The following is a 22,169-nucleotide window of genomic DNA, read 5'->3' as shown; positions in this document are numbered from 1 at the left end:
TTTAAATGTTGACTCCAGTTTGACTTGCCAAATTTGAAAATTTAATATATAATAATAAAATTATTAAAATTTTTATTTTAATTTATAATAATTTTATTAATTCATTATTTGAAATTTTTTACTTCTGGAATCATCTCTGGGAATTTGCAAGTTCACTTTGTTCAGAAAATTAAATGATAGAGTTGAAAGTGAATGTCCAATTCATTACAGAAAAATCTGAAATATATGAAATGTCAAATATTTTAGGTCCTATGAAGTGTCAAAGTTTAATTTTTAATCACATTTTGTAGTGTATTACATCATTCAATTTGAACTCAATCTGCATATTTTTAAAAATGTTTATTGATTTGTTCCATATTATTTTAAAATGTGGTATTTTTTTCACTTACCATCAATTATCTTTTATTAAATTTTTAAAGTATTACTGTATTTACTTATTTAAAAGCTAATATTGTTCAAACAATAACCCACTGAAAGTTTATTTAAATGTTTGTTTTAAATAAAGTTTCTCGGCAATGAAAAAAGGTGTTTGGTTATTGTCTAATCTTTTGCTGAGCATGTTCTATTTAATGCTAATATTGTTTATGTAAAAAATTATAGCAAATTCTCCCTTTATAGCAACCTTTGATTTAGTGATTTGCCACAATATATTACAATCAATACAGAAGGTTTTGGTCAATCTTCTGTAACCATAATGCGTTTTACTGTCAATATATCAATCCCATAAATGATTGAGATCTTGGTAGAGTAACATTTTGTATATTAAAACAACAAATATGGAAGTAGAAATGAACTGTTCTCTTATGTGAAAATATGCTTTAATATTTAAAAAAATTAAATCAAAATTATATTTATTGTACGTAAAAATGAAAATACTATACAGGTAAATATAATTTTCATAATGAATTAAATGGAAAAATTACAATACATAAGTATGAAAATTGGTTACATTTTCTTCCTAGACACAGTAATTCCAATAAAGTAAAGTATCAGTTATCGCAAATGGGACAGGGCACTTTTGGATAATCATTTGCTCTTGGTAGGGAAAGAATAAAAAGATTAATTTTAATTCTAGTACAATAGCAAAAAAATGGTAAGATATAGAATTTTAGTACATACAAATGATGATAAATAACAGAAAAAAATACTCAAATTTATTAAAAACAAGCACTAGTCTTTCATTACAATCTGCAATGTAGATACTGATGAATCTTTGAATTCAAAATAAAAAATACACAGTAAAAATAATAATGAGACATATCATTAGTAGTCCTGTAGAAGATTACTGACAGTTGTTATGTAAAAACTTCATAATTTCTGGAATTAATACTCTGAAATTGATTTTGATTAATGACTTTTTCATATCATCAACACTATACTGTAATGATAAAGCTCATGTACGGTACAGTACATTTGTAGAATATAGTAACCATCATTTGATTGTTTTTGAGTTATTTTTTTGTTTTTCTGAGTAAACTGTCATTTAATTATTAAAAACAAATATATGTGATGATATTTTTCTTCATTTTTTTAAATTAAATTTTAAAATTATCTTAAATAATATAATTTTAAAGGATAGTTAACTTTGGACTATTTTTCTTACATATGCATTAAATTGTATCATGTCATTGGCATCTTCCTACTAAAAATTGGAAAATTTAATATAACATCCACTTTTGACAGGTCTCTGAAAGGTTGCTATAAAGCAAATCTGCTGTATTATATACATTGTAACACAGAGTAGGAGTATATGACAGTGACACACAATGCCAGAGTTAAACTGTCACAGGCAGTCAGATAGATCATATAATTTTAGCTTAAGAAGAAAAAATTATCCTAAGCCAAGACTTCATGTATTTAAAATAAATAAATTTATTTTTTAGTTTAACTTCAATAAAATGCATGTCTAAATAAAAAGATCCAAATATAGGATTTGATAATCTGTTTACTTTGTTTATATAGTTGAATTTTGAAAGCATTATGATTAGTTCTTGAAATCATTGAGATCAAGAATAAAAAGTTAAAACTGAAAATCAACTCTATTGGCTATCTGTAGTTTTAAATACATAAGAAGTTCTAGTATTATTATGATTTTTCAATATGTTTGTAGAATGATATCTTTGTCCATATATTTACAAAATATTTATATATACAGTAAATTCCACTTAATTGGGACACATTGGGACTAATCCATTTTGGCCCAATTAAGCGGCTGCCCCAATTAAACGAACTAATAATAAATTGTACAATAAAATATGTAATACATAGGTAAATAAATAAGTAGGTAAAAAATAATAATTAGGTACCTATTTTAATGCTTTATTAAACCAAAATACAGAAAATATTTGTACTATAAATTTTCCAGACTCACAATGATAGATATTTGATTTAGTTCGTCCAAAAGTCATTTTATGGTCTTCCTTTGAGCACAGTTTCCTTTACTTGGAGGTAGAATCCGCCAGCTCGATGCTGGTCTCAACAATCGGATGGCTGCTGTCTGAATCTAGACATAATTATGCACGCAATACCTTTCAAGGAAACTCCAGCTATCTTCCTACTCAATAAAGAGACCTCGAAAAATTGTCTGGCGATCTTTGTCCCTTTGCTTTTAAGGGGATTGTCTAGTTCACTCCAGAGCAGGGTCAGTAACTCTCATTCAGGTCCGCCTCAGACAAAATCCTCATGTGATACATCCTGTTATGCTGATCCCCTCCAAAAAAATCAAACTGACCAAGCAAAAGACAAAATCACTTTGTCTCTACCAACTGTTAGGACTACACGACATTAGCCTATATATTTTCGGAAGATTACTAAAGTATATCAAAAATTGCTAAATTTCTTTTCTGCTACTGTCCCAATTAAGCAATTAAATTATGTATTAATTATTAGTTTGGTTTCCGTTTTTTGAGATTTGGCCTAATAAAGTGGCTGCCCCGATTAACTGGTGGCCCAATTAAACGGAATTAACTGTATTATGATCATACAGATGAATCATCTTTGGCTAGGAACTGAAATTTTTATGAATTTTATATGTAAATAAAAATCATATATGCACATAATTTCAGCAAACATTAAGTACTAATAAAATAGAATGAAGAGACAAGACAAATGAAAGTGAATACATTTGTTTGATTAGGAAATTTATTTTTCAGATTTAGATCAAAGTAGACTGATTACAATTATGATCCCATTGAGTATATGTGTATTACATTGTTTAATTTAATGGGATAATAAAACCAGTCATTTGTTGCTGACTTGTAATTAAATCAGGAATGAAAATGTTGAATATTTTAATTTTATATATCACATATAAGATACATTTGTATTTCCATTGACTAATGATGAATAAGAGAGATTGAATTTGTCAGTTCACAAATTTTAGTTTTTGTTCCTGGATGATAATTTATTCTTGTAATATGTAAACAATATTTGCTTTTAAAAAATTTAAACATATTAATAATTAACAGAGGATTTATGTAATGTTGAAATTTGTTCATTTTGGAAAAATTTTCTTTGAACTTTGCATCATTAATGAAATACTTGGTCAACAGAAATTGGTTTATTTCTTCCTTTAATTCCTGAAAAATTAATAGAAAACTTTTTTGTCAAAAAAAAAGTCTATTAATAGAATACCAAATTAATTTGCCAAATTATGTCAAATCTGATTAAGAAAATATATCTATATGCTTGTTATAACAGATGACAATTGGACTATACTGTACTTAATTTGGTCACCAGTTTTGGTCTCAGCTAGAATTGTTTTTTTTTTGAAAATTAAGGATTGCTAATTCATATATTTGCAATTGTATCCATAATGTGTTTCAGGTTTAGGATATAATTATTCTATTAAAAATTTACACTAAAAAAATTATCTTACTTTTAATTACTACTAGTATTTTGGTTTGTTCTACTTCATTTATTGTATTTTATGTACTTTAATCAGGGTTTTACTGATAGTGAGGGGAAGGAAATCTAATATGGCAAGAATTCTTATTGTAATTGAAAATAAATAAATTATAGAAATAATTTATAGCATCTTTGAAATAACTTTTATATTAACTTTGTGGATTTTGTACTATTGTAAAATTATTTTCTTGGATTAGTACTTCAAAATTTAACTTTTTTGAAAATTTATTTTGAATATTACAGCACACAAAATACAAATTCAATGGCAGTCAACTTTCAACTGATGATCACACTATATATTGTCACTAGTTCTCCCTCCACTTACTAACCATAAAGATATGTGCATAGTCTGGGTATTGTTTGATTAAACCTCATATTCAATAATAAAAATGTTAATAAATTACAGAATTTTAACATTATTGATGCATAACCATCTAAAAATAAATATGCAAAATGTTTTAAAGAATATTATTTAGTAAATGACAAAGCGCAGATTAACTTAAGAGAGAATTTCACAAGCACACACATGGCAGGTTTCATAATTATTGAATGAGGAAAATGTATTTTTGAGTTTGGGACTTCATTACATGTAAGGCATTTTGATTTTCTTATGTGGAATCATGTTAGTTTTTTGGACATCTAGTGGATAAAATATTGAGAGATATTTCAGCACTTGCCAGGTGACTTATTTAAATCATCTAATTTACATAATCTATGTTTAATGCCAAATTCTACACTTTTCATTATTTACTGATAATTTTTTGTTCATCTTGATCCAGTCTTAACCTCAAATTTTTGATAAATGACAATTGCATCAGTACCTGCTTTATTGTAGCATAAAAAAAAAAAAAAAACAGTTTCTTAAAAGTTTCTAGTACTTTCGCGTTTTCTCAGTTCATTTTCAGGCATACAAAAACAATGTTATGAAGTCACTATACAAACTGCTGACTCTGGCTTCTCAGTTAACTCTCTGAATTCAATTCTTTTACTAAACTCAATATATATGTACTGTATATAACAATGTATAAAGTAAATATAGTAGATATTTAAGATATAGTAGATAATATAAGAAAAACCTTTTCGTATGCCAAAATGGGTGTTTTGTGGATTATTTAGAAAAAAGACAGTTATTGTTTATGGATATTTTTTAATTCAAAAACTATTGAATTATAACTCAAAATAATGAAGTTGAAAGGGAATATAGAATCAAATGTTGTGAATAAAATTTTTCTTTGAACAACTAAAACATATTTATTCTGAAATTTAATACTCAAAATGACAGGATAGTTCTGTTATTTGAATCAAAAGTTAGTTCATTTTGTTGCAGGCAAAGATTAACTAAAATGCACTCTTCACTTATTGTTGATGAACTGACCCATGACAAGTGAACAAATTCATTTCTTGAATCCTTATTACAACTAAGTTGATATAGTAGTGTTTCTCTATTTTTCTGATGCTGTGGAACACCATTTATATACTTTTTATTATGCAGATCATTAGCATCAATACATTCAAAAATCAAGAAGCAATTCCATGTTTATTATTTTCACAAAACAATACAGCAATAAAATAATAATCTTTATTGTATTGAATAAAATATTAAACATGAAATTGTCTATGAATAAAGTAATATGTTGTATTATATTGGAGTAAATTTGCAATAAAAACTATATATATTTTTTGAACACTTGGGGTAAATTTATGGAACATGGGCTGAGATCCACTGTGATATAACTTTGATATAGTGCCAAACTAAATAGTACCATTTTCATAAAGTGCTGGTGAATACTTGTGAACAGATCTTCCTTGTTAATATTGAATGCAGAACCTTTCAGTAACTGTGAAATCGCGCTGCTCCAATTATTATTGTTAACCCTCAAGGGCTTATGTAATCAGCAATTCTAATTTCTTACAAAATATAAGTTATTGTAAACATTGTCGGGACTTAAACTCTGGAAAGACTCCAGCTGTATTATAATTGTATATATTGTATTATTTTGTTCAAAAAATGCCGATGCAGACGCCACGAGTCCCATGCCTTCTTTCACACTATCCTATCTTTCTTTCTTTTCACACTTCACATCTCATGCTTTCTCTTCTTTCCTACTTCCAAGGGCTAAGTACGTCGCTTAAAAGACGGACAGCTCTCTAATCTCTTTTCTCAGAAGTCAGAAGTAACTGTGAAATATTAAATGTATGATTTTGCATTGCAAACAGCATTGTTATTGCCAAATTATGCAACTTTCAAACTCATAGCTAATGTGTAGACTTCATTATTATGTATAATTTTGTTTGAAGTTCTTCAGTTTAACATCACATTTAATTTTAGTCTCATCTTTGGAGAAACAAATGATGTTAAAATCAGTTTGACTATTATATTTTTACTTGAGCCAGTTTGGTAAATGAATGTAATTTCATATGTATTCAACAAAACATCTGTTAAATCATGCAGTAAATAAATTTGATAAAATTAATTTTTAAAATAATATGAAATATGTCTATTATATATTTAAGATAGATTTGTATCCTCTCTCTCATTGCCTCTGACTTGCAAACCTTGCTTGTAAATTGTTATACTTTTGAATGTATTTATGATATTAAATTATATAATAACAATGTAGGAAAAAGTTGATTATTGTAATCATTAATGATGATGATTACAGTAATCAACTTATCATAGATGAGTGTAATGATGGTTTTGTTATAGAATGAAAGTAACTCAAATGAATTTGAGTTACTTTCTTATTATGTAGTAATGATAGCACATTGTATAAGGACAGTTGAAATGATCCTGATGATGATAGGTTAGGAAAATATTGTATGAAATTAACAGTTTATCATTGATAGTTAAATTGATAAAGATTAAGAACAAATTGTGTATTATTACTACTAAAATGTATGTTTAATTCTTGTGTTGTCATTGTTTTATTGAGTAAATGATAAAACTGTTGTGAGTTTAGAATTTGTATTTTTAAATGAAAGATTATGCATTAAATATAAGAAATTGAATATATTAATTTTAATATAAAATCTTTAATTGTTTCAGTTACTTTTAAATTTATCTATGAATTAATATAAAATATCTTATAAATAAATATTACCCTTCTTAATTAGGAAAATTTTTTTATAATCATGCTAATTTTATCTATATATTTAAGATTATAGATTATAAATTAAACTTTTAAATTTGTAATTAAATGTGATATTAATGCATTTTCTTTGCAGAAATGGCTTCTAAACGTTCTGCATCTCAAGATTCATCATCCAGTCAACCTCCATCCAAAAAAGTTCATTTTGAACCATGCAGAATTGGACCAGTTTCCACATTGGTACAACTTTTATTTACTAATAGTTAAAAGAATATATGATTTTAATGTGCTAGTACATATGACTTCAATGTAAACCTATTTAATTTAATATGAACAAAAATCAGGCATTTGCAGGTTTACAGAAGCCAAGGTATTTAAGGATGAAGTATTTTTCAAGACCTTTCATCTCAGCATCAGATTCTCAACCTACTGAGGATTTGAAGCTGAGGTGAAAGGTCTGGAAAAAATTTTATCATTAAATACCTCAGCTCCTGTAGTCCTGAAGTGCTTGATTTCTATTCAGTCTACAATTTTAATTTATTGAAAATACACATAACTACAACCAAAATCTGTTAACAATCAATTAGCTTGTAATATTACCAAATATCTAAAGCTGAAGTTTTATTGGGCTAGCTTTTAGTTAGATATTAACACTAATATTAGATATTAATTAATTTGGATTAAAGGTAGGCAGTTAGACCATTATCTTGTGCTAATATTAATAATTTACATTTAGTTATTAAACTTAATTGAAAAGATTGATCAAGAGTGGAATTTAAACTTATTATGTATTTTGATATATTTTGTGTATTAAAATAATAATTTAAAATATACACTCTTCTAATGGAGTTGGTGATTACATGTTTATTCTGATTGCACAAAATAACTCCTACTCAGTTGCAGTTATTTTTGTGAAGTTTGCAATTTGTAGTGGCTGAAACAATGTCATTCTTTATGCAGACATCTGATCATTGTAATACATCATGAAGGCATTTCCTATCCTCAAGCTTGTTATCTAGTTGTCTTCATGATGTACTGTGATCAGATATCTACACGAAGAAAGACATTATTTTGATTATTGGTGATTCTAACAGAGTGGTGTTTAATTTCAGAATAGCAGATTCAAACAGGAAAAATTTATTTACGTTGACATTAAGTGATGTCTTATATGTCGTTAATGCAGATATACAGTAGGTTCACATTATTTGAAAGAAGGAAAGAAAATAAAGTGAATGCAAATTATATCATGCTAACCAGATTTTAAGAAAAAAATTTGGTTATTATTAGATTGTGTTTTGCAATCTTTCTTATTATTTGTAAAATAATAATTATAAAGAATTGGAAATGTACTTGATATTGCTGGAAGTTCAGAAAAATGCAAACACATTTGTACATCGTGAAAAATTTTTTATATTAGTGTTTAAGTTTTTATGTGAGAAGAAGTTAATGCAATTTTTTACATTTTCATTCTTATTTTGTTATGAGATCTCCATGTTAGGTTTTTGTGCTGGGAATTTATTGAAATCGTTTATTTTAAAATGATTATCTCTCATACACACACACAATTTTAAGAGATAAAACGTTGTTGAATCATTAACTCAATGTAAATAATTTTCATACTTAAATTAGTATCCTTCATCAATACAAGTCCTGTATTGATGAATGATAAACTTTTATAATGCCTTTTGATGATACAGTATTTGATGTTGTGTCATCAAAAAATGTTATTTTAAGGTATTAATTAACTTAAGTATCTACTATTTTTGTTGAAAGAGAAAATTAGTTTCTTTCAGTCAAACATCCACTAACTGATTTTTAATTAAAGCCAAATGATCTATCAGATTAATCTGATAAATTGTGTGAAGACCACCATTTCCTTCCCACCAAATTGTTGTTACTATATATATATATGTGTGTGTTTGTTATTTATGTATTTACATTATCTGTAATAATCTTAGTTTAGCCACTTTGTTGTCACTTTAATTAATTAGTTAGAGATTTTATTGTATTTAAACATTGTATTTATTTTATATTCTTTTTCTTTTGAACCCATATCTTGAAGATACCGAGATTGTTTATACATGGATCAAAGTGTAAGAGAAATTTGCCTATTTTTCCGATTTTAGGGACTTCCATAATGATTTAGAGAATATTAATTAACGGCAATAAATCTACAACATGCGAGGAAAAGGATGAGAGGACAATTAAATAATTAAATAAATTTGTAAGAGAATAAAACTTAAAGAAAGTGGAAAAACACCACTTCATGCCCCCCGCCGATCATAGCAGAGATCGAACATCGTTTCAAGGCACAACAGTAACCAAAACAAGCGATGAATAATGATGAGATTTGTCAGTGAAAACAGTTTTGCTTCTGTAATGACTCGGCTCAAAAGTCAAACTAATACGATAGTAAGCCATATCATAACTCTCGTCTGAAAAGCATATAAAAGAGGCACAAATCCAGACACAGACAGAGCTCCTTGGCAGACAACGGTAGAAAGTACCGGCCTCTCCAGACTCTCAACGAACCATCCCATACCAGGAAGGCATCAACGGCGGACATCAACAGTAGAGTTGAGTGGACCCATCCTGCCATAATCGCAAGGAAATTTCGTCTAGAAGCGAACGCCATTTACTGGCAGACATCAGTGAAGGACCAAGCAAAAGGGAAGAAAGAACTGGATCAGGAGACTGACTGGACTTACGAGAGAAGACGGCTCTCTTTTTCCTGGTATGTTGTAGTTCGGATACCCCCGTTAGGCAGCCCCCTCGTTTTATATATAGAAATAGGCAGATTTCTTGAATCGGATTTTAAGAATGTTATTCAGAACTTAATTCTTGATAATAAACTCATGTTATTCGTATTTGACTTTGCATTCATCCTCCTGAGAGGCTCATTCCTGGACTTCAGAGTGACTCTTACCCTCGCGCCTTAACTATCAGGTTTTGACTAAATTGGCGGTGTGTCTGACAAAACACACCTGGTGGCAGGATCCTACCCTAATCTAACGTAAACTAACTTTTGACGGCCCCTGGTCCCCACAATTGTTTGGCTTTAATATTTTATCTCTGTCTACACAATGCACATTGTGGCAGGAGTGCAGAATATGTCCAATTGCATGAAGAGGGTTTAGGGGAAATTAAAGCAGTTCCAGGGAAATTTGCAATATAAAAATAATATGACAATAACTGCAAAAACATTACAATAAAATAGAGTAGTGCCTTGGCTAAGCTTACAGACATGAATTGGGAAAATGTCAAAACACAGGAAAACAGTAGGTTTAAAAAGCAAAATTGGAATGTTTCTAATCAGTTTGGTTTGCTTGTTGCATCACTGCCTACTTACATTGTTATGCACTTGCAGTAAGGATGAATTGGTCTCAGTAACAGTTTAAATTTTTATGGAAAACTGAAAAAAGAACTGAAGAAACATTTTTTCATTTCCAAATTCTTTTGACACTATTTAATGGCTAAAGTTTCATGTCAGTTCAGATTAATACAAAAACATTCACTCATTTCCACACAGAAAGTTTGCAAATTAATAAATTGCATTTAAAAACTTTTTCTAAATTGTTTTAATTAAATAAGCAACAAATGATGTTAAAAGGATTAAAGAGTAATTTCTCAGTTGAGATTTAAATACTTTTTTGGAAGTACAAATGCTATTGTCAGAACACACAGAATAAATTGGAACACAAGAATTGGCAACATGTTGCAATGGTTCTTTTTTCTCAGTCATTTAGAAAATATTCAAAGTTATTTGGAGTTCTACTCCACTCATAGGTATAGCCCAAATAAAGATGAAACGGAAGGAAGATGTGAAGTTGAAGGGATGAGAGGGAAGAGGAATATAAAGTGAGATAGTAAAGAGGGAAAAGAGATAATACAAGGCAAATAATAAAAGCTAAGAGAGTAAAAAAAATAATTTTTTTAATCAAAAAATAGATTTAATAGATAAATTATATAGATATAAATTTTAAATAAAAAATAATTAATAAATTTTTATAATTTTCTTCTTATAGGAAGAAATGGACATGAAAGTACTACAGTTTCAAAACAAAAAATTATCAGAACGCTTGGAACAAAGACAGCGTCAAGAATCTGAATTACGGCAGAGAATTGAACAATTAGAAAAACGACAGACAAGTGATGAAGCCGTTCTTTGTGTTGTCAATAGATACTGGAATCAGGTGAATTTCCATAGTTTATTTAAGTATCATATTTAATTCAAGGCCATGGATTTGAGTTGAAATCACTTTTGAATGGAATCAGAGTTGGTATATTTTTACTGTCTTGGGTTTTGATTTCTTAAAACTTGAGTAAATACTATTTTAGTAGTTTCATACCATGTGATATTCTCTTAGTCTTAAGAGTAATTTTTTCTCTACACCTAAATGTTGTACTATGTCAATTGGATGGCTGCACTAAGGTCAACATTGATATGATGGCCAAATGAGGAACCTAGAGCTAACAGGTTTCTAAGGAGAGGTGAACTGGCCCAGAGTGGAAACACAGTGTGATTTCTGTTCTTAATATTACTATGAAAATGAGTTTTGAATTTTTATTATTGTAATATCATTAAATATGGGAAATAAAGGAAAAAAGCCATGAAAATATAGCAACATTTAATGTGTAGTTAAATACAGGCTATGTTTAAAAAGTAAGTCTGATGATTCAGTTGGTGATGAAATATCTAATAGTACTGTTTACCATTATTAATATATATGGAACCTTTATCAGAGACTTAGAGACTTGAAGAGGAGTTGTTCAAGGGTTTAGCGAGGAGTCCCAAACTTTTTCTGTTTACAAGGATTCCTCGACCTTTTCCCAACCACCTCCTTTTTTTGCTAATACAGTTAATAATAAATAAATAAATAAATCTGGTGAGCCAGTGTAATCCATATACCATTTTCATAGAAAAGACATATATACAATGTACAGATTTACAACATTGTGAACTTTCAGAAACAGTTTATTCATAAGTAATATAAAACCTTTAATGCTTTTTCTAGCAATTTCTTTAATCAAACTAATGTTTTCGGCTATATTTAATGGCCTTCCTCTGGTTCGACAATATTTGGAACATCAGATATTTGAAAATTTGTTTTCGTTTTGATGACATCATTGTTTTTACAAAAAAGTTTTTTCTTTTCTTTTAACAAAATTTCTTTTAAATTATAATCATTAAATATACATGGAAATAGAAAAAATTTAAACACAATTAATTAATAAATGTAAATTAATAACAAATTCGTTAGTTCGATTAAAGAAACTGCTAGAAAAAGTGTCAAAGGTTTTATATTATTTATTTACAGAAGTTCTAGCTTTTTGTGCATAGAACAGTTTATTCCATTGGATTAATAATTTTTTTAATGAATTGTTTTCAGTTTACCCCTGAAAATACCTTAACCACTGGAAGTTGATATTAATTACTTTGGGGATCCCTGGTTTAATGTATGAACTCCATAGCCCCAATTTGTATTTATCTAGATGTAATAATAAAATTTATTTTTTTGATTATATCTAGATCAGATGATATGCCTTAAAAATAATTATCAAGATAAACTTTTTTTCTAATTCTAAGTGTGTGTGTGTGTGTGTGTGTGTGTGTGTGTATAAGCATACATGCTACTAGCCAGATACAGTGAAATATTGATCTACCACTAAAATCAATATAGGCTGAAATCTGATCTAGATCTTTGTGATTTCTTGCATGGATAATATTGGTTGATGTTTTATTTCTTATCTGTCAGCTATGTTAGCTTAAATCAATTGCCAAAGAAACTCAATTTTTGTTAAAGTTCATTTTAAGTATTAAATGAAGCTTGTAAATGAGTGATTTATAAAAATTATTTATAGTATATTATCAATATTGATTATAATTTTAAACTAAGATCTTGTAACTTAGCTTAAGTAATTAATAAATTTAAAATGACTTTTTTTTTATAATAGCTGAATGAAGATCTCAGAATTTTATTACAGAGATTTGATGCAGAAACTTCAGATGAATCTGAAAAGAAAAGTATGATTGTTCATTGTCTTTTTTTCTTACTTTTTTCATAATGGTCTTTAAGAGAATATAATATTAAATAATCAAACATCCGTAAATAATTGTAGGTTATAGTACTGCAACAATTTCTAAAACACACTCAAGATGAAAGTCTTTTCAACATTGTACTGTTTGTCATAAATCAACAGTTTCCAATGTTGTTGAAACTCAGTCTTCAATAATAAATAATCTCTAGGACAAGAAGTCTACATGCATATTATACATTGATATTTCTGAAGGCTTTGACTCTGTGATTCCATCTCTGCTACTAGATATTTTGTCTAATTACTCTGATATTTATTCTTTATCACATGGCTCAACAATTATTTTTTGCTTTGTTTTTTCAAAGTTAAACTCAAAGATTTTTGTTTTTGTGAGTTTAATTTAATTTATGGTATTTCTCAAGGATCTGAATTCAGTAGTCATTTCTTCATTACTTATTATGATTTCATTATATATACCATGCTTAAAATTGAATATATTTGTCTATGCTGACAATATCAATTCTAAATTAGGCTACAAACATTTTACAACATAATCTTAATATTTTAATTCATTCATTCGTTCAAAACATTTAATCTTAAAAATTAAACTTACAAAAACTATTGCTATGTATTTTTTAATGTAATCCCTCTTTTCTAATTTTATCAATCAATGCATCATAAAATACATGAGTTTTGTCAATGATTTTGGAATTGTCTTTGATCAAAAATTTGCTTTTAAGTTCCACATTGACACAATTTCCAAGAGCCTTACAAATTATAGGCATTCTATACTGTTATTGTTTTTTAAATTTCAAGATCTGTTTTAAGATCATTATTTTTTGTCAACTTTCAATCTGTTATTGATTACTGTTTCTCTGTTTGGACGTCAGCCACAACCTTTCTTTCACAGAAGGTACAATCTGAACTTCACAAAGGCTGTGTACTTTTCAATAAATTAAGCCATCTGCTTACCATTGATTCAGAAGAAGCAGATTGTATGTGATTTGGTTTACCTTCTTTTAGTCAATCATATTTTATATTTTGACTGTATTTTGTTTTTAAAATTTTTAAAATAATAATCCAGTAAATTCTCTCTATCCCAGCTAAGAACAGCTTGCAACTCATCATGCATTGCTCTGCCTGATTTCAGACTTAATGTTTAAGTGCTAATTTTTTTATCCTGTCTTATCTTTAGTTGGGCTTGAAGATCTTATATTTTTTTATTTTATTGTTTTTAAGCATTATTGAAAAAGTTTTTATATTTATATTCTTAATTCCTTTTTATTTTTATGTATTTTATTTTTTATTGGTTTTTGTCAAGTTTTTATGGTCCTCTTTTGTTCCTTTTTATATAATGTTCATATTTCATATTGTTTTGCAGAATAATTGTTTGCTTTTTATTTTGCCTTGTTATGTGAGAGTTAGAAATCTCTTGCCTAATGACATTACTTATATAGGTGTAATAAATAAAAATAAATATTCATCAACTTGTTACATACTCAATGAAAGAGAAATGGCGGATGGTGGATTGAATTAGCCTCAATGATTAATGAAAAACTAGAAATAAAATTCTTTTTGAAATATTTAAGTATTCCAATTGTAGAACCATTGTGATTGTAATTTGAACATATATACCAATGGTGGCCAAAGTGCAGCTTATGAGCCACATGTAGCTCTTGAACAACTGTAGTACAACTTTTTGTTCAGATATTCTGAATGAAAAGCTTAGATAACGTAACTATACCGTTTCAAAAATGATAAAAATATTATGTTAGAAGGGCTAAATCACATGACATTAATTCTGTGCAGTAATTAAACTTAATCTAACTAATAACAACCCCAAGATATACCATTGTCAGTGTCATTAACATCAAATGTTGCATTTACTATATCATCTGTTATTGATGTTTATCCCTTAAGTCTAGAGCATATCTAGTTACGTATTTCTTATACATTTTTAAATAAATATTAAGTCAAAATATATCTAAATAAAAGTCATATAACACTACACTTTTGGAATAATTCTTTGATTTTTTAAAATTATTTAATTATATAATTTGGAATTAGAGATAGATACTGTTGCCATATCATATTGAATTTAATTATTAGAAAATAATTAAACTTAGTATATATAGCAAAAAAGATCTACTTAAAAACAGAATTTGAAACATGTACCTTTTGCATATCAGGTAGGTATTATTAATAATGCCATCTGAATTACTGCTCCAATTTTCAATTTTTTCATGATTCAAATTTCATTCATTTGATATTTTCTTCTAGATGCTTTAATTTAATTAATTGATTAAATAAATTATTTCTAATTAAAATTAATATGACACAGTATCATTTACTATCTCTAGTTCCAAATGATTAATCTCTAGTTTCATATTAATAATTTTAAAAATCATAAAGTTTATTTTTTGAAATTTCATTTTATCATTCTTTTCCTTTTTAAACTTTTTTGTTTAAATTTGTGTTTCTTTTAGGACAATTTAAAATTTTATTTTAAATAAATAATTTTTTCTAAAAATCTCCACAAATTGATGAATATAAAATTTTTATATTTAGGAATATAAATGAAATCAATTACTTTGTTATTATGCAAAATAATTTTTCTTTGTTTATTTTTAGATGAAAATGAAGCTACCACCTCCTTTTTAGCTCTTCTAAGTCAATGGGATAGAGAAGAACTAGAAGAAAAATTAGCTCAGCGAGTGCAAGTATCTACAAGAGCAGTTGCTAAAATGTTACAAGCATTTGATCGTATTGTTCAAAGAAATCATAAAATCATGTTAGCATTGAAAGGAGAGCAATCAGATGGAGGTAATATAAGTTTCATCACAATTCTTTAATAACAGGAAATTTTATTTGTTACTTCAACTATTTAAACATTTTTTAAGTTATTTGAGTATTTGAAATTGTTTTAGTTCTGTAACAAATTAATTATTTAATATCTTAAGTGAAGTTTTATTTAATTTTCTTTCACTTCTGTTATAATAATTGAAATTACTTTGCATTTTACTTTTCACAGTCTCTAGATTATGTTTAGTAAAATTTTCTTGAGTGACATTCTAATTAATAATAGTTATCTGATCTGGAAATTATTATGATCATTAAATGAAAACATAAATACTATAATTTTTTATACTGATGTAATGATTTAAAAATACCACCACCTCTTTGCATATAAGGAAAAAAAATTATGCTTAAATACTTAATCTTAAATTAAATTATGCTTAAATACTTAATTATGCTTAAATTTCCTTAAAATCTTGATTAACTGGGGGTAATATGGATTGCAAAAGTACCTTGGATAATTGGGGACTTGGATGAACACTAAATATTTGGTAAATTATTAAATAAATTGGATTTGAATATATTGGTGTAAATGCATTATTACTTGTTCTTATTCTGTTTTTGGGTTAGACCTATTATTGAACAAATGACTTTTAAATTGTAAAATAACAAATTTAACTTTTAATTTCATTTACAACTGTATTTGTTAAAATAAAATTACAGTTAAACTTTCTGAAATTTGCATTGTCATGAGAAACCACTGGAATGAATTTATTGAAACTTAAAGAACCATTTTCAAGTACCATAGCTGGCTTGAATGTGTGAAATGAAGTGTATTATTAATTATTTCCTTGTCCTTTTTTATAAAATATTTTTTACAGTTTACTTTGAATAATATGAAGTCGACTTCCAGTTAACTGAGATCTGCTTAGATATCAGTTAATTGAAACTTGACTGTATTTATTTTTATTTATCTGTGGAAATTTTGCATAAATCCAAAAATCCTAATTTATTAGTACAATGCTTCTAGATTTGTCTGCTCTGATGGCCACTATACAGTTACGATCCATCCATCTCCTTGGATTATGTATGGCCTTCCAATATTCATATTAACTACAAAAAAGAAATAAATAATTGTTCTATAACAATCACCACACATTCATTATATGTATGTAATAAATATATCAATGTATATGTGTGTGTGAGTATATATATATATTATAAGGATTTATATAAACATATTCTTTAGTAGAAAATTTAATAAAATTCACAAAATTAGTTTTGATACAATTTTTCTGTTTTCATATATTTATTTAATGTAGTCAGTCAGAATTATAGATAAAGAATCTCCATATGGTATGTGTACTCTATATGTAATTTACAGAATAAATTTACAATGGCCTTCTTTATGGTCATTCAGAATTTTCTGTTTGTATGTTGTTTGTGCTTTGTCTATTGGAAAATGTCAATATAATAAGATGATGTATGAAGATAAACTTGGTATCTAGAAAATAAGTTATTAACCTGTTTTATGATCTGATGATAACATAAATTTAAGTAAATTTTGATTTGTAAGAATTGAATTGTTAGATATGCGTATCTATCATTTCTCTTTTAAAATACCCTGTAGTGGAGAATAGTTACCATAAAATAGAAAAATATAAATTACTTGTTTAAGAAACAAAGATACTTCAGCATGAAGTTAAAATTGTGTATGATGGCATCTGTTATGAGATTTTATTAAAAAAAATTATTATAAAATAGCAAAAATTAATTTTGAGGGTAGAGATGAATTTTTAAAAAATATTTGTAAATGCCAATAACAAGTAACATTTTCATTAAGTCTGACCTCAGTGGACTCACGAGAGCCCTCTCTATGTTCCCACCCCTCAACCTTTAACCACCAAAATTTATTAGCATCAGTGTCTCTTGTATACAAGTTATCATGCCAAATTTTATTTAATCTTTATCTCATCTGAAGATATTAAATGAAATAGATGCCAACATCCATGTGCACATACATATCTTGGGTATCAGTTTTTTGATTTTTAGATTCAGGGGTCTCAAAATGTTGAGATTCCAAAGCAGAGAATCAAATGTGAAATGATAACAATATTATATTATAAAAGCTAGGAAAGTAAACATATGAATTAGTTTTAGTGTAAAGAAATCTTATCATTGTAATAAGGAAATTGAGATTCATTGCTAACATCATGTATACTTTCTATATAATTCTATATACTAAAATCAGAACTAATTTTAAATTTGGTCATTGTTTAATTTGATGTATTAATAAATTTTGAATGAATGTGATATTTATAAACAAAATAATAATTTTGCTATTTTGATTATCAAAATTGTTTTAATTAACATCAAGAGTTCCTTCAGTAATGTGATCTAAAATGGTTTATATTTTGAATGCTGTTTGAATATATTTTAATCACTGAGTTAAAATATGACTTAAGAGGCTGAAGATGTTTTAAAATAATTTTTACTGTATTAAAAGGATTTCCTTACTGAGATACCTCCATTTGGGGATTTAATACAAAATAATTCTAATTTATATTAAATTTAAATATAACAATAGTTTACTTTTCTATTTTAGAAAAAATTTCTTAATTAAACAAATGTTTAAATTAATACATAACTTGTAACATTGTTATTTTTATATTTGAGAATTTAATTTTAAACTTTAAATTAAATTTTATTTTGATAGAAGAAGAACCTCCTAGTCTTGATGAAGCTGTACGGCAAGCAAATATTGAATTACAAACAGAAAATCGAAATCTTCATTCTTTAGTTACAGGCCTTCATGAAAATCAACATCGCTTCAGTCTAAAAGTAAGAATTCCAAAGTAATTCCTAATTTTTAAATATCTTAATCTCTGTGGTATGTAATCATGCTTAGTTTTAAGTTTTATGAAAACAATCATAAATTTTAATTTAATTAAGTATATAATGCTATTGCTATATATATAGAGTAATTAATTATTTTATAGATATTTTTCATAGAAAACTAGCTGTTTCTTACAATATTTTCAAATAACATTCTATTATTCTCTTCAACTTCAAATCAGTTTATAAATTATGCAAAAACACTATTTTTTGTAATTAATTTATACAAATTTTGAATTTTTTTAGTTTCTCAGATATTCTATCTATTGACTGATTTTAATTAATTAAAATATTAAAATGTAATAAATTATAACTTAGCACATTTCATCTTGGAATTTTTGTTACTTTAATTCTTGATTCAACATAAATAATAATAAAAAATTTTAAATTATTTTAATTTTGATAAATGGATTATAGCAAACACATACACTGTATGGTAGTAAAGATATATGAACTTTTTAAAGTATTAAATATAAATGATGATACAGTAGAGCCTCGAAAATTCGGCACTCGATAACCTGGCACTCTGGATAACTCGGCCACACCCTGGCAGGACAAAAAAATCCTTAGTTAATTAATTTTCATGATAAAGACAGCTTTATGCCTCAAAGTATTTTTCTGAGGTCTGTCTTATCAGGTAAATTACTGTACACAGTGTATTCATTAATTTTCATTTTCATGTAGTAAAGGCTCTATGCCTTCATAAAAGACATACTTTTCCTTTGTTTAAGGGTATTTGGGCAGTTTATTCTCTGTTGTATTCTCAAGTAAACAATACATACAAGTACAGTACAGTATTTTCTGAGGAAACACTCGTACTTATTTTTTTAAACCCCATTCTCGATAACCCGGCATTTTCACAAACTCGGCCACCCTTCGGTCCACATTAGGCTGAGTTTTCGAGGCTCTACTGTAATTGTGTTTAAAATATTCTTAATTAAGTTGTTATATGCATTTCATACATATTTGTAAATTGAATTCTCATTGAATTCATGATGAAAATTTGCATAAATTATTAAATTCCTATATTTGGGATAAATACCTGTAATAATGGATTTCAATACAAGTTAATTAAAAACTAAATTTTGAATGAAAATTTAATTCACTTTACATGTTACTACTATTTTAAATTGGAATTAATTAATTATGAAAATTTTTTCTTGATTTCTTACAAACTTCCCTGTAATGATAATTTTTTATTAGTTAGAATTTGATTTTATTTCATTAATCTATTGATGATAATTATATTTTGTTTTGCCAGTTAAAAAATATTAATAATTTGAGATAATATGTGAAAGTAAAATCTTACCTTGTTGATTAATTTCATTGAAGTTGAGAAATGTTATTTATTTTAGAGTTAAAATATAATATAATTCATTAATAATTACAGGATTTGTTGATTTTTAACATACAGATTTTATTTATTTTACAACATTGTGACATAAAAATTTTATTAAAAGTATAATATATCAATTATTTTTTTTAATATACTTAATTGAACAACACAGAAAATTCACTCAATAAAACTAGAATTGGATGATGGAAGAAAAACATTTTTCTTCTTTTGACTTATAACAATATTTCTGTGTGCTCAAAGTGTACAAAACTTTGAGTTTCAAAACTTACAAAGTTTCATTTAATAATAACATTGTAAAAATTTTTCTGGTAAGAATAAAATATGGTTGGTTCTGTTTAATTATTTTTAAGGAAAATTAATAAAAACTAATTTTTTATTTATAGTTTGCTGAATCACAAGATAAATTAACAGCTACAGAAACTGCCAATGCTGAATTAAAAAATAGAATAGAAGATTTAGAATATGAATTAAGTAAAACAAGAAATCGAGAAGAGAAATTAGATTGTCATCTAGCAGAAGCTTTACAGAAATTAAAATCATACAATCTTCCACAAGGTGGAGATGGAAGACCTCAGATTAGTGCATTATCTCAAGTAAAAGTAAGTTTCAAATTATAAATATCTTGTTATTTAATATTTAAGATAAATAAAAAAAAAATTAATAATTGTGGCTTAGCTGGAAGAACTTCAAAGGGAATTAGAAGAACAGAAAGAATTATCTGCAAATAGATTAATGGAATTAGAAACTTTAAATGCAGATCATAAAGAGACCTTAAAATTAGTGGAAAAATTAAAGATGGATGTGAGTAGTCTTATGTACTTTTGAAGAGAATTGTAATAATAAAATATTATCCAGTTTATAAGATATTTTATATTTAACTATATTATCTCATTAGATTATCTGATAATCTAATTATCTAATTGGTAACAATTAATTTTTAAACAGTTTTCTTGACAAAACATATAAACTTAGAGATTGCCAACTTGCAGCTTCAACTTTTAATATTGCTTTATAACACTGTTTTTATTGGGCTGCAATTTGGAAAAACTGTAGTCCTATAAATTCTCACCATTGTCTGTCCATCTGTCTTTCCTTAATCTTGAGAATGGAGTTGGATAGATGAAAGACGAGACCAAATATGGAAACCTTAAGAGCAGGAGGTGCCAATTAACTATATATGAACTTCTTATGCAAACTGAAAGTCATGTTGTTTCAATTCAAAAATTTTCTCTTGAGAGGTGTAAGATAGATGATTGGCACAACTCTATTGTTAAAGGAAAAGTATGATAGACAGGAACAAGACACTACCAATTTGAGGTGGAGGGCATATATTTTAAATTAAATAAATTAAAAATGTGATTAAAAACTGCAGCCTGGCATTGTGACAATGTCACAATTACAATTTGTTACTTTTTATAAGCAATACTAGTTAGCTTTATACTGAAACTGAATCCATTAAAAATATCAAAGTAAATAATAAAGTAAATTAATATGATGTAAATTATATAATTTACATCATATTAATTTACTTTATTATTTACTTTGATATTTCTTTAAAATTTGAAATTTCTTTAAATCAATGATGTAAATTATATAATTTACATCATTGATTTAAAGAAATTTATTACTTTTATGTGGAAAGTTTTTCTAACTAACACAATGAAACTCCAACAAAATATTTTATTCACTGCTTACAACTTTCATTAAGTCTAACTGTAACTTCCTCACAGTCCTTTGCAACATTCTCTAACTTTGCACCCAACGTTGACATCTTTCAACTTCATTACAACACTCCACACCCTTCTCTCACTTTTGATCCTAAATTTAACGTCTCCTCAAGTGTCCCCAGCCATCCATTCAGGCTTTCTACCTGAACCACATTTATAAAAATTTAAAGAAATGCATTAGTTTTATAAAAGTTTCTTGCAGGAACCTGTTCAAATCAATCGTTTTAATCAATTAAAATACAATGAGCTAATTTAAAATTTGGAATTCTACACAAAAGTCATCAGTACAACAAGTTCTTTCCATGCCATTTGCAGGTGATTAGCATCTGTCTGTTCTATGGTATCATGAGACTCCTCCCTCCA

General features: G+C 26.9%; 1 protein-coding gene across 6 annotated transcripts in view; it reads left to right on the top strand.

Annotated features, from left to right (window-relative positions):
- The first annotated feature begins 7,133 nt into the window (after window positions 1-7,133).
- Window positions 7,134-22,169, top strand: part of LOC111632187 (E3 ubiquitin-protein ligase Bre1-like) — a 64,398-nt gene continuing 49,362 nt past the window's right edge. For all 6 annotated transcript variants that reach the window (XM_023376551.1, XM_023376555.1, XM_023376550.1 and 3 more), the window contains exons 1-7: window positions 7,134-7,235; window positions 11,021-11,188; window positions 12,951-13,020; window positions 15,663-15,854; window positions 18,544-18,668; window positions 20,463-20,678; window positions 20,755-20,880. In XM_023376551.1, coding sequence (XP_023232319.1) covers window positions 7,134-7,235; window positions 11,021-11,188; window positions 12,951-13,020; window positions 15,663-15,854; window positions 18,544-18,668; window positions 20,463-20,678; window positions 20,755-20,880 — 999 coding nt within the window. The remainder of the gene's footprint in view (window positions 7,236-11,020; window positions 11,189-12,950; window positions 13,021-15,662; window positions 15,855-18,543; window positions 18,669-20,462; window positions 20,679-20,754; window positions 20,881-22,169) is intronic.

Source organism: Centruroides sculpturatus, unplaced genomic scaffold, assembly GCF_000671375.1.
Source record: "Centruroides sculpturatus isolate CEXI.00-Female unplaced genomic scaffold, Cexi_2.0 scaffold704, whole genome shotgun sequence".
NCBI lineage: Eukaryota > Metazoa > Arthropoda > Arachnida > Scorpiones > Buthidae > Centruroides > Centruroides sculpturatus.
This window is presented reverse-complemented; position numbering and strand designations above follow the sequence as displayed.